The 25,476-nt window shown below is 45.1% G+C and overlaps 1 protein-coding gene across 1 annotated transcript in view; it reads right to left on the bottom strand.

Moving 5' to 3' along the window:
- RHCG (Rh family C glycoprotein) overlaps window positions 1–8,143 on the bottom strand; it is a 34,016-nt gene extending 25,873 nt beyond the window's left edge. The window contains exon 1 of the mRNA XM_033167688.1: window positions 7,694–8,143. Coding sequence (XP_033023579.1) covers window positions 7,694–7,886 — 193 coding nt within the window. The 5' untranslated portion in view covers window positions 7,887–8,143. The remainder of the gene's footprint in view (window positions 1–7,693) is intronic.
- Window positions 8,144–25,476: the final 17,333 nt, after the last annotated feature.

The raw sequence follows: 25,476 nt of genomic DNA, 5'->3' as shown, positions 1-25,476 counted from the left end.
AATGAGGCAAGACACCCAGTGACATCACACCCAGCTGAAATGAAGTAAGGGTCCCATCCGCACTATACATTTAAAGCAGTAGCATACCACTTTAAGCAGCCACAGCTTCTCACAAAGAATCCTGGGAAAGGAAGCTTTGTTCAAGGGTGCCGAGAGTTGCAATCCTCAGGAGTGGTTTAACAATCAATCCCTCTTCCCAGGGAACTCTGGGAAATGTAGGCCATTTGCTTCAAGGGTACAGTACTTGGAACTGCAGCTCTCTGAAGGGTAACCTACAGTTCCCAGGGTTCTTTAGGGGGAGCTATGTGTTTTCAGTGCATGATGTGGAATGCGTGTGACCTCAAAAAAACAGGGTGCCTCTGAGCACATGCTTGCAGTTTGTTTTCAGTACCAGAACTGAACTAAGCTTACGGTCCATTCGCACAAAATTCCCCTCCTGCTTATCTTTCTTCCGTTCAGCAGCCTACTTTAGATGGGAAAAGTCAGCTTGTTGTTGCTACTGTTAAACAACTGGGAGTCAGAAATCCTCGCCCAGGAAAAGCTAACATGCTGCCCTACAGGTGTTGTGTGGACTATAACTCCCATCAGCCAGAGCCAGCATGCTGAATGATCAGGGATGATGGGAGTTCCGGTCCACAACAGCTCGGAGGCGCCACATTGCCTACCACTGTCCTTGGCAATCTCCTTCAAATTAGCCAGGGATCCCAGTTGACTTTAAAGCAAACTAGTTGGCCCAACCAAAAGATCTACCAGTAATTACTCCTTTTCAGTCCCTTCATATTCTGGGGGATCCACAGGGCTGCAAAGACCAACTACGATACTACTAGTCAATGCTACTTTTCTATAAAAAGAGGTGCCATGAACTAGTGCATTTAAAGCATGTTTTCATGTATTTGAGAAAGGGTGGCAGTAATTCTTTCCTTAAAACTTCAGAAACAGCGCACAGTTTCTCCCCAATCCTGTGACTGCTTTTCTCCTCCAGCCTACACCGCTTGAAGTGAGTCAGGCTTCACCTTCTCTCTGTTTGGCACCTATCCAAATCGGGCAAAACAACACACATCTTGTACCCATTAGCCTCCATCCCCACATGGTTGTATACAGGGAAGAACCAGGCACAAGAACCAAGACAGGTAAGATGAGAAGGAATGGAAAGGATGGGCTGCTCAGGGGCGATGGGCACAGAACAGGGAAAGCGCCCCAAACATTACAAAAGAGGGATGGGAGAGGAATTTGCTTTCCTTTGCAATTTAAGGTGAAACTACCCAATTCACACTTCTCGAACCGATAGGTAAAGGTAAAGGTACCCCTGACCGTTAGGTCCAGTCACAGATGACTCTGGGGTTCTGGTGCTCATCTCGCTTTACTGGCCGAGGGAGCCGGTGTACAGCTTCCGGGTCATGTGGCCAGCAGGACTAAGCCACTTCTGGCGAACCAGAGCAGCGCACGGAAACACTGTTTACCTTTCCGCCGGAGTGGTACCTATTTATCTACTTGCACTTTGACGTGCTTTCAAACTGCTAGGTGGGAAGGAGCTAGGACCGAACAACTGGAGCTCACCCTGTCGCGGGGATTTGAACTGCCAGCCTTCTGATTGGCAAGCCCTAAGCTCAGTGGTTTAGACCACAGCGCCACCCACGTCCCTTATCCTCGAACCGATACATGAACGTAAAAGACATTTATCCTTTGTAAGGTCCACTTTTCAGAATTTTGCAATGCAATTCTCCAACCAAGCTGCATTTATTAGAGGCAGGTGTGCATACAAATGCATATATCAGTACAAAAAAAAAAAAAAACCCATGCACATTCTGTTTGCCCAAATGAGTACGGTATGTTGGTCAAAACTGCCTGCAAAAAACATATCATTAGGAGAAATTAGTACTAAAGCATTGACAAATTTTCATCAGCATTTTTTTTAATAATGGCAAGCTGCTATGGAAATGCAGATAACTTGAGTTTAAGATTTGAAAAAATTGAGAAACTGAAATGGACAGTTTCTCCGATAATGGAGTTGTTCAGCACATGTGGAGAATAGCTGCACCGCCTAAGATTTATCTTCAGGCTTGCTAGTTTTTCTCTGCTCTGTTCTTCCCTATTCTCCCAAGGGACCAGGATATTCCTATTAGCATTGGCAAGAGAAGCAAAGACTTGCTGACATTTAGGTTTGACATTTCCTTTCCCCCATAGCCTTTGGTGCAAGTGGAAATCTTGTTTTGCTGACCCCAGCCTAATCAAATTCAGTATTCATTTCCATGCACATTTACCTGAAGGGAAGCCCCCTTGAACTCAGTGAGCCTGACAGTGCAATCCTATGCGTGTCAAGGAAGACCCATTGATTTACTCTCTGGGACTTGGGTGGCGCTGTGGGTTAAACCACAGAGCCTAGGGCTTGCTGAACAGAAGGTCGGCGGTTCGAATCCCCGCAACGGGGTGAGCTCCCGTTGCTCAGTCCCTGCTCCTGCCAACCTAGCAGTTCAAAAGCACGTCAAAGTGCAAGTAGATAAATAGGTACCGCTCCGGCAGGAAGGTAAACGGCGTTTCCGTGTGCTGCTCTGGTTTGCCAGAAGCGGCTTAGTCATGCTGGCCACATGACCCGGAAGCTGTACACCGGCTCCCTCGGCCAGTAACACGAGATGAGCGCCGCAACCCCAGAGTCGTCCACAACTGGACCTAATGGTCAGGGGTCCCTTTACCTTTTTAAGAGATTAAGAGTTCTGTGGAACTCAGAAGCTTACTCATTTGTTGATGACTTTTTGAAGTTTTTCTTCGCACAAGTATTGCACAATTGTGGATTTCCACCCCACGCACCCTCTTACCCATTTCATGTGGCAATGTTAAGGCACCCAGGCTGTGGGACAGGAATAGGAAACCTGTGGCCTTTCAGATGTCGTTGGACTCCAACTCCCAGCATCCTTGGTCAGCGCAACCAATGGTCAGGTAATGATGGGAGTTGTAGTTCAGCAATTTATGGAAAACCACCCCGGTCTTTCCTCTTAGTGCTTAAACTGGTGAAACCATCATACTCCCCCCACATGGATTTCTCAGAACTGTGGTCCTGTGTGAGTTGCATACAGATTTATAAGAGAATTCTCAGCATCCCCACCAAGCTACAGTTCACAGGATTTTGATATTTTTTTTTGAGAGAGAGAGAGAGAGCCATGCCAGCTAAGATGATACAAAACCAATATAAATTAGTAATGCAGATGTTCCTGAATTCTCCATTAGAGTGTAATCACTACAGACCATAAATTTGAAGCCCATGGCTGCCCCCAAAGAATCCTGGGAACTGTAGTTTACCCCCACACAGAGCAACAGTCTACAGTTTCCAGGGAACTATGATTCCCAGGATTCTTTGGGAAGAGTCACATGCTTTAAATGTATGGCATGTGTGTGTTGATTGCACATTTAATCAACTCACACATTTGCCTCCTGCTGAAGCAGAGATTTAAATCCCACTCCAAACTACTAGCCTGTCCATCTTCCAATTTGCGTAAAGCTTACTTAATGAGTGGTTGTTGGGAGATTTCTGCCTTTGGCTGCTACTATTTTAACTCTCTCCAGGTGGGTTGTTAGTCTTTTGCAGCAATAGACAACAAAGACCTGTGGCACCTTAAACTATGAACCAATTTATTATCGCATAAGCTTTCGTGGACTCAAGGCCACTTTGTAAGATGCGCAAAGTGAAATCTTAGTTGGCAGGTGTATAAAGGAGGAAACTGGGAGCTGGGCGACAATGAGATATAACCCCACCTCAACAAGTCAGTTGTAACTAGAGCACAAATCTATATTGAAAAGGCACACCCTTAAGTGTAGCAGATTGGTGATAACATACTCAGTATTGCTAAGATGATTGTATTAACACTTGTGTTGCAGCAGGAACCAATACAGATAACAATTGATAACAACAAATATCCTGGCATTGTTCAGCTAATTAGGCTCACGAATGCAATTAAGAACGCATCTTTCCTTAACAGTTAGCTGATTTCTGATTTTAACATTTTTATATGGTTTCTATTATATGATTTTATGCATAATTGTTGTAAGCCACTCTGCTATTTTTTTAATGAAACGCAGGATACAATTTTTTAATATAAATAATAATGCAAAATTAGTATATGAAGGGTGGTTTTTAAAAGCCTTTATCTCAACGAATTGTAATTCTGTTGTTTCACATTGACATTATTCGCACTGAACACAGGTACATGCTGGTTCTACACAAGTTTAAGTGTTTGTGAGAGTGTACACTCATTGATTTTCACGGCTTGTGTACATAGGTACACAGACCGCACACACTTTGTGAACATTACATGTGAATAACTGCGCATGTGTACAGCTCAGGGTCTTTGTACCCAGGCAGAGGGATTGCAACCCATTGAATATGAACACCCCTATTGTGTTCTTGCTTTGTAATCCTTTCATTTCAGAATGGCAACCTTGAGGTCAGTTACAGAGTGTCCTGGGAGTTTGAAAGATTCTCCCACTGGTTCATGGATATTGCAATTTCATTACACGAATGTAACACTTTCCCCTTTGTTTCATCTTGTTAACTGTTTTCACATTTTGGCTGGGGGGATGGGGAGGAATGTCGAGATTTGTGCCCACTTATTCTTCTGCATAGAGACTGGCACATCTGTCCTATGTAGAATACCGATGGGCATTGCTGCTAGATGACAGCACAAGGGAGAGAGAAAAATCAGCATCCCAAAACCCCTTTGCCAGGGAAGTTTTTAATGTTTGACGTTTTATCGTGTTTTAATATTCTGTTGGGAGCCGCCCAGAGGCTGGGTATAAATATTATTATTATTATTATTATTATTATTATTATTATCATCATCATCATGCACTTTTTACTCCCAGGAGCTCACAAGGTGGGGTACATGGTTTCCCCCATCCTAGAATCATAGAATCATAGAGTTGGAAGAGACCACAAGGGCCATCCAGTCCAACCCCCTGCCAAGCAGGAAACACCATCAAAGCATTCCTGACAGATGGCTGTCAAGCCTCTGCTTAAAGACCTCCAAAGAAGGAGACTCCACCACACTCCTTGGTAGCAAATGCCACTGCCAAACAGCTCTCACTGTCAGTAAGTTCTTCCTAATGTTTAGGTGGAATCTTCTTTCTTATAGTTTGAATCCATTGCTCCGTGTCCACTTCTCTGGAGCAGCAGAAAACAACCTTTCACTCTCCTCTATATGACATCCTTTTATATATTTGAACATGGCTATCATATCAGCCCTTAACCTTCTCTTCTCCAGGCTAAACATACCCAGCTCCCTAAGCCATTCTTCATAAGGCATTGTTTCCAGGCCTTTGACCATTTTGGTTGCCATCTTCTGGACACTTTCCAGCTTGTCAGTATCCTTCTTGAACTGTGGTGCCCAGAACTGGACACAGTATTCCAGGTGAGGTCTGACCAGAGCAGAATATAGTAGTACTATTACTTCCCTTGATCTAGACGCTATACTCCTATTGATGCAGCCCAGAATTGCATTGGCTTTTTTAGCTGCTGCATCACACTGTTGTCTCATGTCAAGTTTGTGGTCTACCAAGACTCCTAGATCCTTTTCACATGTACTGCTCTCAAGCCTGGTGTCACCCATCCTGTATTTGTGCCTTTCATTTTTTTTTTGCCCAAGTGTAGTACTTTGCATTTCTCCCTGTTAAAATTCATCTTGTTTGTTTTGGCCCAGTTGTCTAATCAGTTAAGGTCATTTTGAAGTGTGATCCTGTCCTCTGGGGTATTAGCCACCCCTCCCAATTTGGTGTCATCTGCAAACTTGATCAGGATGCCCTCAAGCCCATCATCCAAGTCATTGATGAAGATGTTGATTAAGACTGGGCCCAAGACAGAACCCTGTGGCACCCCACTAGTCACTTCTCTCCAGGATGAAGAGGAGCCACTATCCTCACTGAATCCACGCAACACAACCCTGTTAAGTAAGTTAAACTGAGAGGCAAGCTGAGCTTCCTGGCAAAATTAGGATTTGAACCCTGGTCTCTCAGGTCTGCTCCTAGTTCAACATCTCATTAGCTCTAATGCCCATAAGCATTCTCTGCTCTGGTTATGATTCCTCCTGGGAGGAAGCCATCAAAGCCCTGTCATGGCACTTAGGAAACACTTCCCTAAGCAGGGTCATCTATCCCTTTCTCAAGCTGCCGTTAGCCCTCCAATATGCACACTTAGCTGCAGTGATGCTTGCAGGGCAGAAGTCTAGCCCCTCTCCAGCAGAAGGACCCTCAAAAGTCAGTTGGGTGGGCTTACCATGGTCTCCCATCCAAAGAGCACCATCCCCTAAGAACATCAAGTCCACAGTTTAACCTAACCTAACCTAACCTAACCTAACCTAACCTAACCGTACCAACTGTTTGACCGAATAACCACAAGGATGGTCACTGGCTCAGAATGCTTCCATAAATCGGGTGTGAGGATAGCTCAGTCTGTAAAGCACGAGACTCTTAATTTCAGGGTTGTTGGTTCGAGCCCCACGTTAGGGAAAAACAGTCCTGCATTGCAGGGGGTTGGACTAGATGCCCCCACGTGGCCCCATCCAACTCTACAATTCTGTGAACCTTTGGCCCTCCAGATGTTGCTGAACCACATCTCCCATCAGCCCCAGCAAGCACAGCCAATGACCAAGGATGATGGGACTTGCAGTTCAGCAACATCTGAGGGGGAGGATATTGCAGGAAAGGCTTTGCTCTCTGCATTTAACTATATCAAAACTCCTTTGTTCAAAACTGCATTAAAGCTACTCCTTTGCTGCTAGAAATAGCTTATTTCTGTATCAGAATGCCTGAGCACACTGCCCACCCTTTCCCCTAAGCGAGGAGGAAACTAGTCTTGTCTAAAGCTAGGACTGGCCCAGAATTCTTTTTGGCCTGAAGCAGAACAGAAAACAGAAAACTTCTCCCTGAGTCAGGGTATACAGTATTTTGGCACCTGAGAAAAATCCCTACCTCAAAATACAATAAAAAATAGATAGTTGATCATTGTTGCCCTTTCAGAGCACCTAAGATCAGCTGCCTGTAACAGCCACGGCACTTTGTGTAATGGTAGGGTTGGCTGTACATGAATGACCAGAACACTGAAGATAAACTGATCTGGGACCAAAATCATTCTTCTGTGATAACTTGCCTCACCAATGCAGGATCTTGATTGCCAATTAACCCCTTTCCTGTTGGCTGCTTGCCAACACCAAGTGTGCAGTGGTTGGGGGTCCCAAGGTCTACATATAGATGGCGCCCCATGGGTGGGGTCCAATGGGAAAATAATTCCTCCTCTGGACCACCTGTTTACTGAGCAGTCATCCTGATTCCCTAGCACAAAGCTTACACAGAGGCTAGTTTATACCTGGTGTTTCTTGGGCATTGATTCCGATTTGTTTGCAGGAGGTTTATACAACAATGAGCATTCATCCTGATTTGCTTGCAGGCTTTTATGCAGCTTTGTGCTAAATCATTTGTGCACCCCTTCACTTTCGAACACTGTCACTCTCCCGTCACTTTCCTAACTGCAAACAGCCTCTTTCTTTTCTTTAAAAAGTGCCTTTGTTGCACCAGAGTGACAGAATGCTTTGATCCACATCAGTCGCCCAAACCTAAATTTCCTGGTATGCAGTAAGAACCCCTCCTTCAAAAATCCTGACAATCTGGAAAGGCCCCATAACGTTAATGGCCAAATGCCAGCATTACTTACACGGGTATCTGAAGTAGAAGTCATTCTCGGCATCGCTTGTGATGTTCTTCTCCTGCTTCGCCTTCTCCCAGCCAGCTATATCGGATTCTGCATTGAAGCGCACAAAGACGCCAAAAAGGATGATCATGGCAAGCTCCCAGAGGAGGCAAACCAGCGGCAGGCGCCAGCGCATGTCGGTGTTCCTCGCCATCATAGTCCTGGCGGTCAGTTTGTCATTTGCCTGCTTGTTTGGTGAAGGTGTCGGGAAAGAGGAGCTGTGTGTGAGCTGGGAAGTGCAAAGTTAACAGTCCCAACTGCTGGGGGAAGTTCATTCATTTTATGTCATCTGGGGAGATGTGGGTGTGACCGTGCGGCTGTCAGTCATCACTTCAGACACTCAAGGACACTGGCAAACAGTCCCATTTGAGAGCTCGCTTAATAGATCAGGGCACTCTCTCATGTAACCAGCCACAAACAAAGGGGCGAGGCACATGTGTCGGGCCGCCTTAAGAAACTGAGTGCATTCTGTGCGCTCAGCATCACAGATGAATAGATTCAGCATCACGGCTGGATGGATTCCATGATTAGCATCACAGCCTCCTAAGGTGGGAGCGGCTAGAGGTTGATAAGCCAGGGTTATCTGTGGGGTGAGTTTTCGCCGCTGCGGGGAGGCAGCCACAGTGCCATCACAGCTAAGAAAATGACCACACTATGTATCTCATCTACATTTGCACTCTGCTTAGGAACAGTACCTGTTGCACTGCGTTCTCATGTGGACTCACTGCTTCAGTTTGCAAGTTGTATCAAGACCACGAGTGTAGGAGGAATGGCGATATTTACCTCCCCAGGTGAGCGATGGGGAAGGGACTTAGCAGGTGAGAGAGTTGGGAGGGAAGGCTGACATTCAAGGGATGTAAGTTAACTGTGGTGAATCTATGCGGACTGGTTTTTTGAAATAGAGATCCCCCCCCCCACTCTTTTGGCCTTATCAAATTCAAATTCAATAACCTTTATTAGGCATAACCATCTTTTGGCCTTATATACTGCACTAAGCTTGATCCTCGCACCTGTTTAGTTTTAAGCTGTTAAAACAGTTTGATTTGTACAAAGTTGCTTGCACAAGTTGATTTTTTAAATGATATATTTAAAGACTGACATTATGAGTTATTTGTAATGATTCCTAACATGGTTTCTGAATTGTGGTTGTCATTTGTGCGGTGTAGTGTGAGCTGCTTCGAGCACACGTGTGTGTGTGTGTGTGTTTGTGTGTGCGTATTGTCAGCATACATTTAAAGCACTACGACACCACTTTAAATGTATGGTGTGAAAGAACCAAGGCCAGAACAGGGAATCATTTAGAGAAGCAGTGGGTAGCCTCCCCTGTGAATCTGTATTTTGGGCCCACAGGATCCTTCATTGATTTCATTCTTTCATCTCCTGCACTACACTAAGAGCTATTTACTTATTACATTTCTGACCTTTCAAGATGGTGTACATGGTTTCCCCCCTCCCCCACCACAGTCATCGGCACAACGACCCTGTGAGGTAGGCTAGGTTAAAAGAAGTGTTTGGTTCAAATATCCCCCCATGATTTTATGGCTGGGTGTGGAGATATGGATTTTGCTTTCTCCCGGGCCTAGTCTGAAACCTTAGCTGTTACACAGGAGTTTTCTTGTGGCATATAAAATGCAGAACTAGCACCTTATTATATATTACTCTCTGATACTAGATGGGTGGGAGCTGATTGTAGTTGTTAAGTGTAGCATGGGTAAACAGACTCTGCATATGCTCAGAGGAATTATCTTCTAATGCAGCTTTTAAACTCCTAGGACTTGATCCTGCCATTAAAAGCCTATCTATCTATCATCTATCTATCTATCTATCTATCTATCTATCTATCTATCTATCTATAATTCAATTTTCTGTTTTACAATATAGAATACTCATTTAAACATCAAAATATCAGTGACTTCCCTTCTTTTCTTTCCATGGTTCATTTTATGTATCATAAATCCCTGCACATTTTACATAAACTAAACCATTCAGTATTCCATTATTACATCCATCAAAACTTATTTACACTGTTGAATTTATCTTAAGGCTGCCAGCGTTTTCAAGTGTACACAATTCCCCCCTACATTCAACAAACATTTTCCAGTCTTCTCTAAACGTACGTTCCTCTTCTTCTTCTTCTTCTTCTTCTTCTTCTTCTTCTTCTTCTTCTTCTTCTTCTTCTTCTTCTTCTTCTTCTTCTTCTTCTTGTTCTTCTTCTTCTTGTTCTTCTTCTTCCTCCTCCTCCTCCTCCTCCTCCTCCTCCTCTTATTCTATATGTTAAGTTCTCAAGCTGCGCGTCTTCCATCATTTTAAAACCTTACCTTTTGCTGCTCTCAGCAATGAAGCTGAACGTTCAAAGATTCAGGACAGATCAAAGAAAGTACTTCTTCATGCAGCACATAGTTAAACTGTGGAACTCTCTCCCACATGAGGCAGGGACGGCCACTAACTTAGATGGTTTTAAAAGAGGATGAGTCAGATTCATGAAGGTCATGACCCATGGTGGCTATACTTGGGTCTTCCCCAGGAGGGGAGAATGCTCTGGTGGTTGAGTCTTCCATGCTGGCTTCTGACAAGCATCTGGTTAGCGTCTGTGAGAACAAGATGCTGTAATAGATGGGCCATTCCGCAGGCTCATCTTATCTTCTTATGGCCTCTTGGTTTTCCTCCAACTCATAGCAGGCCTTGCTGCCCTTCCCTTTCACCTCTTCCCTCCTCCCGTTTTCTTTCCTAACCTCCTAAGAAACACAGAAGGCCATTCCAGAACTTGCCCGCAGTTGTCTCTATGGGGATGGCATGTAGACCGTCTGGCTCAGTCACTGGGTGTAAAAAAAACACCACACACACACACAACTGCCAGTGGGGCACTGCAGTGTACATTGTTAGCCGTTATCTAACTTGTACTCATCATTAGAACTACTAATGCAGGTTTTTAAGTTGCCGTTCACCTGGGGGCAAGTTGTAATTGACTCCTGGGCAATCGTTCTCAAGTAGCAGGTTGCACAGCTCTGTTCTGCTTTACATTTTTGTTACTTGTTTTATTTTATTTTAGTTTAAATGCATTATCTGCCCTTTACCACCAAGTCCCAGGGCAAGTTACAACAGTTTAAGATAAAGAACACTTAAAACAAATTACAGTAACAGGGGAAAGCGCACCAACCTCCCCCCCCAAAACCCCCACACATCTCAGGTATCAAAGGCCAAAGTAAAGAGATGTGTCCTCACCATTTGCCAAAAGCAGTAAAATATAAAAAAGGTAAAAGACCCCTGGGTGGTTAAGTCCAGTCAAAGGTGACTATGGGGTTGCGGCGCTCATCTTGCTTTCAGGCCGAGGGAGTCGGCGTTTGTCCGACAGACAGCTTTCCGGATCATGTGGCCAGCGGACTAAACCGCTTCTGGCGCAATGGAACACCGTGACGGAAATCAGAGCACACGGAAATGCCGTTTACCTTGCCGCCGCAGCAGTACCTATTTATCTACTTGCACTGGCGTGCTTTCGAACTGCTAGGTTGGCAGGAGCTGTGTCAGAGCAACGGGAGCTCACCCCGTCGTGGGGATTCGAACCGCCGACCTTCTGATCGGCAAGCCCAAGAGGCTCAGTGGTTTAGACCACAGCGCCACCCCTGCAAGTGTCCTGGAAAAACCGGGAGAGCCCGTTTCCCCCCGTGAGAGCACAGCAGCCCCAAAGGAAGTGCTTTTTCAGGGCCACAATCTTGTGCTTTTTCGGGGCTGCTTTTGCATCGGTCACCATCCAGCTGTGGCCGATCAGAATTGCAACCCAAAACTTCTGTAGGGTGGCAGAGGTCGAGTTAAGCAAATACTTTTTTTTCCACTGGAAAGAAAGCAAAGAGTCTTTCTTTCCTTGTTTGCACCCATTATGAGAACCAAATAATGTCTTTCCCACTGAAGCAATAGACCCTCTCACCTTTCCTTATTTTCCACCATTTCTCACCTTATCGGTCTTTGGGATCAGAACGTCGTGGGCAGTCTTCCAAACCATGAAGTTGCCTGCATGGTCCAGTAGTTCTCCTCTAGTCTAAACACAACCTCTCTCCCATTTCTCACCCCACTGTGAAGATCACAGTTGGCTGCTAAAAATCATGGCCCAACTGCGCTGGCTGCCAATTAGTTTCCGGGTCCAATTCAAAGGGCTGGTTTTGACCTTGTTGTTGTTGTTGTTGTTCAGTCGTGTCCGACTCTTCGTGACCCCATGGACCAGAGTACGCCAGGCACGCCTATCCTTCACTGCCTCTCGCAGTTTGGCCAAACTCATGTTAGTAGCTTCAAGAACACTGTCCAACCATCTCATCCTCTGTCGTCCCCTTCTCCTTGTGCCCTCCATCTTTCCCAACATCAGGGTCTTTTCTAGGGATTCTTCTCTTCTCATGAGGTGGCCAAAGTACTGGAGCCTCAACTTCAGGATCTGTCCTTCTAGTGAGCACTCAGGGCTGATTTCTTTGAGAATGGATAGGTTTGATCTTCTTGCAGTCCATGGGACTCTCAAGAGTCTCCTCCAGCACCATAATTCAAAAGCATCAATTCTACGGCGATCAGCCTTCTTTATGGTCCAGCTCTCACTTCCGTACATTACTACTGGGAAAACCATAGCTTTAACTATACGGACCTTTGTCGGCAAGGTGATGTCTTTGCTTTTTAAGATGCTGTCTAGGTTTGTCATTGCTTTTCTCCCAAGAAGCAGGCGTCTTCTGATTTCGTGACTGCTGTCACCATCTGCAGTGATCATGGAACCCAAGAAAGTGAAATCTCTCACTGCCTCCATTTCTTCCCCTTCTATTTGCCAGGAGGTGATGGGACCAGTGGCCATGATCTTAGTTTTTTTGATGTTGAGCTTCAGACCATATTTTGCGCTCTCTTCTTTCACCCTCATTAAAAGGTTCTTCAATTCTTCCTCACTTTCTGCCATCAAGGTAGTATCATCAGCATATCTGAGGTTGTTGATATTTTTTCCGGCAATCTTAATTCCATTTGGGGATTCATCCAGTCCAGCCTTTCGCATGATATATTCTGCATATAAGTTAAATAAGCAGGGAGACAATATACAGCCTTGTCGTACTCCTTTCCCAATTTTGAACCAATCAGTTGTTCCATATCCAGTTCTAACTGTAGCTTCTTGTCCCTATAAAGCCTTAAATGGCTCAGGACCGCTATACCTCAAGGACTGCCTCTCCTCATGTGAACAGACCTGGACCCTGCAATCATCATCCACATGTGCCCCCTCCACATGAGGTCCGGAGGGTGGCAACACGAGAACAGGTTTTTTCTGCATCGACTCCTCATTTGTGGAATGCTCTCCCCAAGGAGGTTCGGCAGGCGCCTTCATTATACACCTTTAGGTGCCAGGCAAAAAATGCTCCTCTTATTTGAAATGTGTTTATGAGAGTGGGTGGAGGGAGAGGGTTATTGGTCTGTGGTTGCTATTGTTTCGTTCTTTTTTTTAATCTTGTATTTTTATGCTGTGAATTGCCCTGAGATCTGCGGAGGATGGGTGGTATACACATTTAGTTAATAATAATATTTCCGCTCATCATCTAAGGCACAGAAGGGGAACCTACACTCATCTAGATATTCTTCGGACTACAACTCCCATCATCCCAGGCCATTGGTCATGATGGGAGTTGGAGCCCAACAATGTCTGGAGGGCCACAGGTTCACCACCATTACTTGCAACACTGTCTTCAGATGCTTTTTTTCTTCCCAACAAAACCTATGGGGAAACCCAGCCAGATGGGTGGGGAAGAAGAAGAAGAAGAGGAAGAAGAAGTCACAATATCAGCGTATCTGAAGAAGTGTGCATGCACACGAAAGCTCATACCAAGAACAAACTTAGTTGGTCTCTAAGGTGCTACTGGAAGGATTTTTTGATTTTATATTTTGTTTTGACTATGGCAGACCAACACGGCTAGGTAAAGGTAAAGGGACCCCTGACCATCAGGTCCAGTCGTGTCCGACTCTGGGGTTGCGGCACTCATCTCGCTCTATAGGCCAAGGGAGCCGGCGTTTGTCCGCAGACAGCTTCCGGGTCATGTGGCCAGAATGACTAAGCCGCTTCTGGCGAACCAGAGCAGCGCACGGAAACACCGTTTACCTTCCCGCTGGAGCGGTCCCTATTTATCTACTTGCACTTTGATGTGCTTTCGAACTGCTAGGTGGGCAGGAGCTGGGACCGAGCAACGGGAGCTCACCCCATGGCAGGGATTCGAACCGCCGACCTTCTGATCAGCAAGCCCTAGACTCTGTGGTTTAACCCACAGCGCCACCTGGGTCCCTCTGCATGCACACAATAGCTCATACCAAAAACAAACTTAGTTGGTCTCTAAGGTGCTACTGGAAGGATTTTTTTATTTTATATTTTGTTTTGACTATGGCAGACCAACACGGCTACCTACCTGTAAAAAGTCACAATATGTTTGCACAGGTTTGCAGGGTGGTTAGACAATGTCAGCCATTTTATCAATCATTCCCTCTGATTTCCTTACAGGGTAGTCATACAATGCCGTGTCAAGCAGGTGTTGTCCCACATTTCCCCTGTCACTTTCCTTATTGCAAAAAGTCTTGATTTGTGGGGTGGGGGGAAGCATGTTTGCTGTGCATGTTGTGAAAGCATCCTACAACCCCTCTATTTCCCGGTTGTCTGCCATTGTTGACCAGTGCTGATGGGAGTTGGGTTCCAACAACATCCAGAAGGCCACAGGGTCCCCAATCCCTGATCTAAGGGAACGACAAATGCTGCTGGAAATGGTTGAAACAGAACAGCTGAAATTTGAAATGGTTACAAGGAGATCCTGGTAGATTGAATGGAAGGCTGGGCACCATGAAAGGACAGTCATCTAAGGGACAAGTGGTTTGTTTTCCCTGTACGCCGTGTTTTGAAATACATCTTGACATTGTTTTCATTTGAAAGCATTGTATCACCAAGGAATGGGACAATGCAAATGCCAATCAAGGTGTGGTTAAAGGAAAACATGCTGCTCACTGCTTCACTTGTAAGGAAGAGGAAAAAACCCATGGCTGTCTCTAGACCACATGGTGCCCCGGGCGAGGATAGCCTTTGGCACTCCCTTCTCTTTGTTCAACTTTTGAATAGCTTCTTTTTCATTTCCTTGGCATCCCAGTTCATGGATTTTGTAGATGATTGGCATGCAGGACTTCTCCCTGTCATCAACCACTATCAAGTTCAGGGCCAGATTTAGGTTTGATGAGGCCCTAAGCTACTGAAGGTAATGGGGCCCTTTATATGTCCATCTGTCCTTTGTCAACAACAAATTGTCACTGTTTTGTGTTGAATATATGCTATATGGTAATTTATGGACCTAATAGGTATCTAAAGCCATTTGCACATAACAAATAGGAGCCTACACAACACAAAACACTGTTGCTGTATGTAGGTCTTATTTTATTTTATTTTTTATCTTATATTTTGGAAATGTACATCCAGGTTTTTTTCCCTTTAATTTTTTTGGGGCCCCCAAGAGAGTCTCTCTCTCTCTCTCTCTCTCTCTCTCACACACACACACACACACACACACACACACCTCTTTATTCTTGAATGGACATGTGTCAACCTTTCCACAAATTAAAAGCAAGCTTGTGGGGCAGCAGGTTATAAAAGGATCTTCTCTGTGGTGGCCTCTGGGATGTGGAATAACCTCCTTTCCAAGGTTTGTCTCGCCCTGTTGTACACATTTCATTGCATACCCTCCAACATTCCCCAGAAGAAATTAATAACAATAATAACAATAACAATAACAATTTATTATTTATACCCTGCCCATCTGGCTGAGTTCCCCCAGCCACTCTGTGCGGCTCCTAATCGAGTGGTAAAAACAATACAGCATTAAATATTAAAAACTTCCCTAAACAAGGCTGCCTTCAGATGTCTTTTAAAAATAGGATAGCTACTTATTTCCTTGACATGGGAGGTATTTCTCAATCTCCCCCAACTGACACATCTCCTCCCCACCTGTAAGGACTCTCAGTGGTTGCTCCTGAGGAAACAGGCTGACTCCAAACTTCTACAAACTAAGTTCTTTATTGTACAGATATTTACAGTGGAGTAACAGTAAAGACGTCCAGCTCATCCCTCTGCAGAATCCGGGAATGTCCGCTTCCAGTTCTTGGTCCAGCATAAGAGGCGCGGGATCCTGAACCCCCGCCTCCCCCTTCCACGTCCTTCCTCCCTGCGAAAACGGGGTGCGGGAAAAGGTCCCTGTCTCCCACTTCCTGCTTGGTGCTGAGGCTCTCCGATGTTGCCACAGCCCCTGCCCCAACTTCCTGCTTCCATCTCTTCCTCCCCACTAGAGGATCGGTCGCTTCCTCCACTTGAGGAAGACGATGAACTGCACACTGGGGATGGTGGTTCCCTGTATCGCAAATGCCCCGGGAACGCTACCTGCCTGGGCGAGGGGGGTCTCCTGACACCACCCATTACAGAGAATTTCCTATCTGAAGAAGGGAGAGTGTCACCACCACAACACCAACAGGACACAGCACACAGGCCTTCCACTGTTGTGAGAAAACCCATTAATCCCGTTTTAAAAAATATTTTATTCTTCAGTAGATTTGCAAAAAGAAAACATACGCCAATAAATATTTCTTTTAGAAAATGGCAAGGTTAGACATGGAGGCACAGAGCGTTTTTTTCAAAATAATCAAGATTCATTGAGCTCCACTCCACTCACCCTTTCTTCCTGCCCTCTACCTGCCCCTCAGAGCTGGTGTGTTACATGGGGCTGGGTCTCAGTGACCACAGCCTCTCCTCCTCCTCTCCTGCTCTCCAGCAGCCACTACAAGTGGCCCAAGTAAGCAGGCTGGCAGTGGCAGCCATGGGGAGGCCATGGAGAGGCAACGGGATGTTTGCTCACTGTTGACACTGCCACGACCGCCATCACTCAGGACAAGTGCTGGCTCATCCTCTCCCCAAGCTAGGCAGCGGTGGCACTGGCAGGGGATAAAATCAGAAGCTGGGATGTTTTTCATAATTCCAGGACTGTCCCTGGAAAATCTGGACACTTGGAGGGTATGGCAGGGCACCTCACACCCAGGGGTGAACTGCATCTGACTACCAGCTCCATCTGGTACGCAGGCTGAGACCCTACCTGCCCACAGACTGTCTCGCCAGAGTGGTGCATGCTCTGGTTCTCTGTCGCTTGGACTACTGCAATGCGCTCTACGTGGGGCTACCTTTGAAGGTGACCTGGAAACTACAATTAACCCAGAATGCAGCAGCTAGACTGGTGACTGTGAATGGCCGCCGAGACCAAATAACACCTGTCCTGAAAGAACTACATTGGCTCCCAGTATCTTTCCAAGCACAATTCAAAGTGTTGGTGCTGACTTTTAAATCCCTAAACCGCCTCAGCCCTGTATACCTGGAGGAGCGTCTCCACCCCCATTGTTCAGCCCAGACACTGAGGTCCAGCTCCGAGGGCCTTCTGGCGGTTCCCTCCATGAGAGAAGTGAGGTTACAGGGAACCAGGCAGAGGGCCTTCTCGGTAGTGGCGCCCGCCCTGTGGAACGTCCTCCCACCAGATGTCAAGGAAATAAACAACTACCTGACTTTTAGAAGACATCTGAAGGCAGCCCTGTTTAGGGAAATTTTTAATGTTTGAAGTTTTATTCTGTTTTTAGTCCTCTGTTTGGAGCCGCCCAGAGTGGCTGTGGAAACCCAGCCAGACGGGCGGGGTATGAATAACAATTTATTATTATTATTATTAAGCCCTCAGATTAGGCAAAACTCTTCACTGCCACTGTTTCACACCCTCTTCAAGTGTTTTTGCCTGACTGGAACATGTCCTTGAACTCTTGCTTGCCTGGGTGGAGACTACTGAAGGGTTTGGGAGTGTGTTGCTCCAGTCAACACTGGCATGAGGCCCTCAGGCTGAAAAATGTCCCCCATCCCTGGGTTAAGCTAAAGTCTCCTTGGTCAAGTCTGAAGGAAGGGTGAGTTAACAGAACGCAGGTCAGGGCTGCCTTCCAGATATTCCAGATATTCCTGAACTCCAACTCCAACCATTCCTGGTCACTGGCCATGCTCGCTGGGGCTGATGGGAGTTGTATTTCAGGAACATCTGGAGGGCCAATGGTCCCCACACCTGGCATAGGTGTTCTGGGAGGGACAAAAAGGAAAAATACGCACTGCCCTATTAAGAGAGCAAAGTAGCAGCACATGGGGGTAGAGTGAAGAGCTTTTGACATGGGATCTGTTCATAGAATTGTAGAGTTGGAAGGGGCTACGAGGGTTATCTAGTCCAACCCCCTGCAATCTTTTGCCCAATGTGGGGCTTGAACCCACAACCCTGAGATTAAGAGTCTCATGCTCTTCTGACTAAGTTATCCTTTAATGGTTTTATCTTCTGCTTCTTAATCTGGACTCTTTTCAGTCTGCTCTTAGCCTTATGATGGTCCTTTTAGTAATTTGGGGTCCTTTGTTCTGGGTCAGAAGGCATAAGTTATTTATTTATTTGTTTCAATGTTTGCTAGTAAAGCTGCATCTGTATTTGCTTATATAAAAAAGCAAGGAGGAAACGTGCAAGGTAAAATGATATGCTTCATAGTGTTTGTGCGGTCTTTAAACAAAACTCAGAAATGTGATTTCTATTAAAACAAAACAAAACAACAATGCTTATAAATGAGAACAACACCCAGAGTTCTTCTCACTGTGTAAAAAATGATATAAAAAGTAGAGTATAAAAAGTAGCAACAGTGGAAGGGAGATATGGCCATTTCCACCCACCTCTGTCCTCTGATAAGGCAAGTGAAGGAGGTCACTCTGGTATCAATTTCAGTTTCAGGAGAATGGGGTGTTGTTTGGTGGTTTGAATACAATGGCACATCAGTTCAGGGAGCGCAAATGTTGCAGGTTTCCATTCGCTTCAGGCAATGCCAAGAACGATTTCAAGAGCACGTCAGTCTTACAGCTTGTAGCATTACATTCTCGATTGCCAGTCTTTGGCAAACCCCCCAAAATTAAATGTACAATTTTGAATTTTCTCCATGGCGAAACAATGCCCCATCACTGACATCCACAGCAAGGAGTTTTTTTTCCTGCAGAAAGAATGCATTTCATTGTGTTTATATCCTACCTTTTCCTCCAAGGAGCTGAAGGTACTGTACATGGTTCCTTATGCATTTTATTTAATGAGACTCGGCTAATTCAATGAGACATAACACGGTCTAAGGACTAAGCTTCATGAATGATAACGGTCTGAGAAATCACACCCCCTGTTCTCTAGACTTCCCAGCAAAATTGTGCTTATTAGGGAAGATGGCCTACATAAAATGTGCATGTTAGGTGTACAGTGGTACCTCGGGTTACATACGCTTCAGGTTACAGACTCCGCTAACCCAGAAATAACGCTTCAGGTTAAGAACTTTGCTTCAGGATAAGAACAGAAATTGTGCTCTGGTGGTGCAGCGGCAGCGGGAGGTCCCATTAGCTAAAGTGGTGCTTCAGGTTAAGAACAGTTTCAGGTTAAGAACAGACCTCCGGAACAAATTAAGTACGTAACCAGAGGTACCACTGTAATTCACAATAAAGTGCTGATGAATTTTCAGAAAGCATAAAAAACCCCACAAGGGAACGTTTTTTCATATTTGGTGGACCTGTAAAACGGTAAAAGAGTATTGGGGGGAAATCCATAATGAATTGATTTTTTTTAAGTACTTTCCCCCCAAAAAACAGAGTCCATTGGGGTGGGGATAATTCAGATGGAAATTCCCAGGTGTCAAAAAGGTTATTTATGTATGCCACTACTGCGGCTGCTGTTTCGTTAGCCCCAAAATGGAAAACGAGTGAGGTCCCAACTAAAGAAGAATGGCAACTTAAACTGATGGAATATGCACAGCTTGCGGACCTAACATATAGAATAAGAAAACAAGAAGAGCATATGTTTAAAGAAGATTGGAAAATGTTTGTTGAATATATGGGGGTTGGGATCGTGTACACTTGAAAACGTTGGCAGCATTAAGATAAATTCAACAGTGAAAATTAGTTTTGATGGATGTAATGATGGAATACTGAATGGTTTAGTTTATATAGAAGATGCAGGGATTTATGTTATGCAAAACGGACCGTGGAAAGAGAAGAAGGGAAGTCATTGATATTTTAAGGTTGTTTAATTGAATATTCTAAATTGTAAAACAGAAAACACACACACACACACACACACACACACACACGTAAATTGCAAACTGATGTGGAAATGTGAACTTAAGTTTGGAAAAATGAGAAACCGTAATTTAGAGCTGGTTGACGCCAAAGCCTTGGGGTTGGAAGCTGATCTGATTGGGTCACCCATCCCTACTTGCCAGCTTAGATACTTGCTAATGCTGGACTCCCTGGTGATGAGAGCGCGCAAAAAGGTGACGCTGGCAGCAAGCTGCATTGCTGACAAAGCGGTGAAGGAAGGAGACTGCAAAGAGCAAGGGAGGAACAAAAGAGCCACAGTAACTTGCCTGGAGCAGGACAACCCAGTTGGATCAGCTTCCAACCCCAAGGCCTTGACGTTATCAGCTCTTAACCTGGTGGTTGTCAACCGACAGATTTTTATGGATCGTATCTTTCCATCAGAAGTCAGTTTGAAAACTCCGCTAGGCTCTTTTGTTGTTTTCTGTTCTCTTGCCACTGCTGATAAGGCAGGTTGTGACATCACCTTTCCTACATGTCCCTTTCAGGTCGCTTCGACAGGTACATTCTGGCATGGGCCATTCAAACACCTGTAAGAACACAGGGAGCCCGTCTTGCACCATGTCTGGCCATTGGTCCATCTATCTCAGTCAATCAGTCAATCAATCAATCAGTAAAACGTTTTGGAAAGCTAAAAAGTATAGGAAGATTCTAAAAGAAACTAAAAGAATCTAAAAGAAGGGTTAGGAACATTAAATGGATATGGAAGAGCACAAAAGGTTACCATATAAAAGACTACAACTATCAGTTTAGAGAGCACTCTGATGTTCATTAAATCTAGTTTGTGGCGCAGGTCATCATCTGACGAGTTCTGCTGTGCAGAATCTGGCAATGTTGTACGTTGTAGCAGGATTGGTATCTGACAGCAGCAGGGAGGTACAAAATTGTCCTATGCGCCCTGGGTACTTATGGAGTAGTGGGGAGATGAGGCTAATATGAATGTCTCTATAGTATAAACAAAATAGGAAACAAAATAGGAAATTCTTTCCAGTAGCATCTTAGAGACCAACTGAGTTTGTTCTTGGTATGAGCTTTCGTGTGCATGCACACGAAAGCTCATACCAAGAACAAACTCAGTTGGTCTCTAAGGTGCTACTGGAAAGAATTTCCTATTTTGTTTCCTATTTTGTTTCGACTATGGCAGACCAACATGGCTACCCACCTGTAACTGGATCTATAGTATAGGCACTGGGGAAGCACATGCTCTTTTGTTTCTATTTGACCAGAGTCACAGGGGCATTGTCTCTCCGAGTAAGCAATCTTCCTGTATCTTCCTACAATGACAGCCGAGGGGAGGGCATGGCATCGTGCCAGAGTAAAGGCCCTATGGTGCTTAGGGACTTCCGAGTTTAGTTAGATATGCCATGGGGGAAGCAGAGTACCTGGTGGATTCATTGGCAATTAAAGTTGGGGGTCCTGGCTAAATCCAATTGGCGCTCTGTGTCTGCTACATGTTGTTTAATGAGTCCATCTATTTCAGTATTACCTGCACTGACTGGCAGAGGCTCTCCAGGGTTTCAGGCTGGATTCTCTCCCTAGCCCTACCTGGAGATTGAACCTTGTATGCAGAGCATGTACTCTCTTGAGTCATCAAGTGGCCAGGCAGTAAGCATTTTTCTGAAAGCAGCTAGTCTCATGCTCGAGGCCAGTGCTTTCATTCTCGTTTTCTCTTATCTGTTAGTACCAGGTTCTGAAGGCCACTGGCTATTGCTGTTTTCATGTTACATTTTAGCTTCATTGGATTCCTGTGTTATAAACTCATTTGGTTATCTGCCGTAATGAAAGCCAGTGTAGTAGTTTAAAAATAAATAAATGTGTGTGGATGATCCAGGAAGAGTTCCACAGTGGAACCTTGGTTGTCAAACAGCTTAGCTCCTGAACAAATCGGCTCCCGAACGCCGCAAACCTGGAAGTAAGTGTTCCGGTTTGAAAAATGTGTTTTGAAAGCTGAACGTCCGACGCAGCTTCCAATTGAGTGCAAGAAGCTACTGCAACCAATCAGAAGTCACACCTTGGTTTTCAAATGGTTCTGGGAGTCGAATGGACTCCCGGACAGATTAAATTTGACAACCACTGTATTTATCTTTTACATAATCAAGAGAATATAGGATGAAAGTTGCCTTCTAATAATAATATAAATAATCCACCTGTCCATCCATTCACCTCTATCCATAAGTCCGTTTCCAAAACTTCTCTACTCTCATTTGTTGCTCTGAATATACAACTTCCTTCCTTAAATCTCATCTCTTCACCAGCTCCCTGTGCATTCTAAGATCATTGCAAAACTCCGTATCCTGACCTTTAATATCACCCTCCCTGTTTTATCTCTTGTCCCATATCATGATATATCTCTGCTCAGCAGGAAATGCAGCCCCACCTACCCCTGATCTACATGGTGCCACCTCTGCAAAGGCTCTCCCCTTAGTCATTAACCATCCTATTCCTCTATCACATAGCTAGAATCCACTACCCCACTATGACTACTAACCTTTGGTGGCTTCAACCATTCCTGAGAAAGCAGCCATTTATAGGAACTTGCATGTTTCACCTCCATTCATCAACATGATCTCTGTAATCAGTTGTGCCGATATATTCCTTTCCCTCATATTAATCTGTAATTGGCAGTGATTGGGGTGATTTAAAATAAATAAATAAACCAGTGGCTTGTTTTTAGAAAACGCAACTCTTAAAAGTTTAAACAAAAGGTTCAATTTCCACTCATGAAACATGTTGCTGGACTTAAGTCCCACTGAGTTCAATGGGACTGTCAGTCTCATGCAAGTGTTGAAAGCCAGTGTTATAAGAAAAAACTGCTCCTTTTCCCTTATGGTGTATCCAAGAGCCCATATAGGCTCCTTAAGTGGGTTCCCTATCAGTAGGAGAAAATAACAGAGGCCAACCAGAGTATATTGAGAAGCAAAGCAGCTAGTAAGCCTGATCTTTATTGCAATAGAAAAGTACTTTTGCAACAGGGTCCCCACTCCCCACACACAGGAGGGAGGAAAGAATCTTGAACAATGGTGCACAAGCCCTTATATAGACTTTTGAAATTGCCCACCCTGTAGCTCAAGACCACCACCCCCCCAAAACACCAAACATACATCACAGAAGGAGGCAGTCTACAGCAGAAATCCTGTCTGCCAGGATACCTGATAATGGTCACTGATTGCTTTACCTGGGCAGCCTAGCCATTCTTTTGTGATGGTAAATACTTTAGTTCCTGAATCCAGGTCACAGGCTCACCCTATTCAATTCATACACAAATATGCCCTTTAAGACAGGATTTGCAAGCTAAAGACAGCGCGAAGGCTTCCCCCGTTTTCCTCACTTACTGCAGAGGAACTTATGTATGTGTTTGCCTTGTACATTTATGAACATTTAACTTATATTTGAGACCTCAGAATTATTATAACACCAGTGTGGCATAGTGGTTGGAGTGCTGGACTAGGACCTAGGTGACCAGGGTTCAAATGCCCACTTGGCCATGAAGCTCACTTGGGTGAGCGAGCTTGGGCAAATATCTCACCCTCAGCCTAGTCTACCTCACAGGGTTGTTGTTGAGGATAAAAATGGCAAGGAGAAGTAGAAGTATGTAAGCCATCTTCAGCTCCTTGGAGGAAAGGTGGGATATAAATCAAATAAATAATTTATTACAATTAGCATACAGCCTTACCTGGTTGGAAAATAACCTAGCTCTATCAGAACAAGCAATCATTTCCTTATAAGTGAGCCTATATTGACATCTAGTGGTAAAAAAAGAGAAAGAAACAGTAAGGCTTATTATCTCAAGGCTTATTTGCCTGACAAACGTCTATTGGTTTCATAACCATCTTAACAGTTCTGGCATTGCTGTTCCCCCAAGATTCCTGGAAATTGATGAGAGATTTGTGAACTGACTGGCCAGGATCAAGGAATGGGTTTCACAATAGGAACCACCACCATTTAACTGTAAAACAAAAACAAAAACAAAAATATTCAGGATGATGATGATGATTTTACTAAGAGAAGGGAAGGGAACCCAAAAAGTGGAGGGGAAAAGACATGAAGAGATGAATATGCACTTTCAAAAATTAAAAGTTGCTATTATGTTGTAGGTTCAGGTTATAGGAGAGTCCCAGGTCCAAACAGATGGAAAACTACTGCATCCAGTCCATCAAAGCTTATACATACTGCAATGCAACCCCTCTAAGTATTTATTCAGCAACAAGTCCCGCTGAGTTCCACCGGGGGGGGGGGGGGCTTATTCCCAGAATTACAATACTAAGCACACTTGCCTGAAAGTAAGTCCAATGGAACTCGGTGGGGCTTTCTCTTGAGTAAACATTTTACAAGATTGCACTGTAGATCTGTTAATCTTCCAAGGTGCTGCGTGCAAGACCCTGTTTGTCCATTGCACACAGCTCTGAAGATTATAGCACTTTATCTTGCCTTTACTGCCTTATAGGCTAACAGAGATGCTCCTTTGAATACCAGTAATTATGTGTTCTGTTTAACAAACTATCACTATCCTTATTAGGTCAGGGCTCCTCTCCAAAAGCTTATTATGTATTAACAGACTCAGCTATTACTCCCCACCCACCAGAAATTATGGGTTCGGTCACCTCCTTTCCCCTCCAATGCAAACTCTTTAAAATTTAAAATCAAAATAACTCCGCCCACAGTACAATCTGTGCCTCCCCATGGCGAGCCAATGGGAGCTCCCATCCCAGAGCTATTAGCCAATGAAAGTGAAGCAGGAAGCTGGCCTGGGGGAGAAAAAACAAAGAGCTATAAAGAAATATAATGCTTAGAACAGTTAGAGGTCAAACATAGCCAAGCAAACCGACGACCCAATAATCTGGAGGGCCAATAACAGGTATATAAAATTACACAGATCTTCAGTGAGGTTTGCTCCTAGGTAAGCGTGCAACTGGCCCAGGCAAAAACCCCTGGGCAGCGGCACTTCCGGCCTAAGAACTGATTTTCCATAGGGAGAGGGTCAGAGCGGCAGGATTATTTTTTAGCCGGAAGTTCCGCCTCGACGTCTTCCTAGAGGAGGGGGAGAAGGAATCCGCTCTTCCGCCACGCAAGGAGCTAGCCAATCAGAAGAAGCCGAGCGCGGACGAGTTAGGAGGGGGTAAAAGGAACAGCTCGCGAGAGCGGGGCAGAGCCTAGGAAGCCACCCGGGCCAATGGCGAGGGGGGCCGCGAGGCGCCTTGAAGCCAATCAGAAGAGCGGAGAGGGGAGCGCGCCAGCAGTTCGACTGAGGGATGCGCGCAGGAGATAATGGCGGCGGCGGCGGCGGCGACGACTGCATAAGAAACGGGGGCCTGTTTTTATTCTGAAGCTGTGGAGCGGTTGACCCCGAGGGGGCTTAGAGAAGCTAGTGGGGCCCTTTTAAGAATTGACAATAGCAGTTAACCAAGTGCTCCTTTAGTATTAAGCCGTTACTCTTATTAAGAGCCCCCTTTTAGGGTGGATTGGGGGGGAGAAGGTGGCAGTGAGGTGTGTGAGAGGAATTCGCTGGGGAGGTTTGTTAATGCAGTAGGCGGGGTGGGGGAAGGGG

This window comes from Lacerta agilis, chromosome 13 (assembly GCF_009819535.1).
Source record: "Lacerta agilis isolate rLacAgi1 chromosome 13, rLacAgi1.pri, whole genome shotgun sequence".
NCBI classification, from domain to species: domain Eukaryota; kingdom Metazoa; phylum Chordata; class Lepidosauria; order Squamata; family Lacertidae; genus Lacerta; species Lacerta agilis.
The sequence above is the reverse complement of the archived record's forward strand: the minus strand, read 5'-3'. Positions and strand labels throughout refer to the sequence as shown.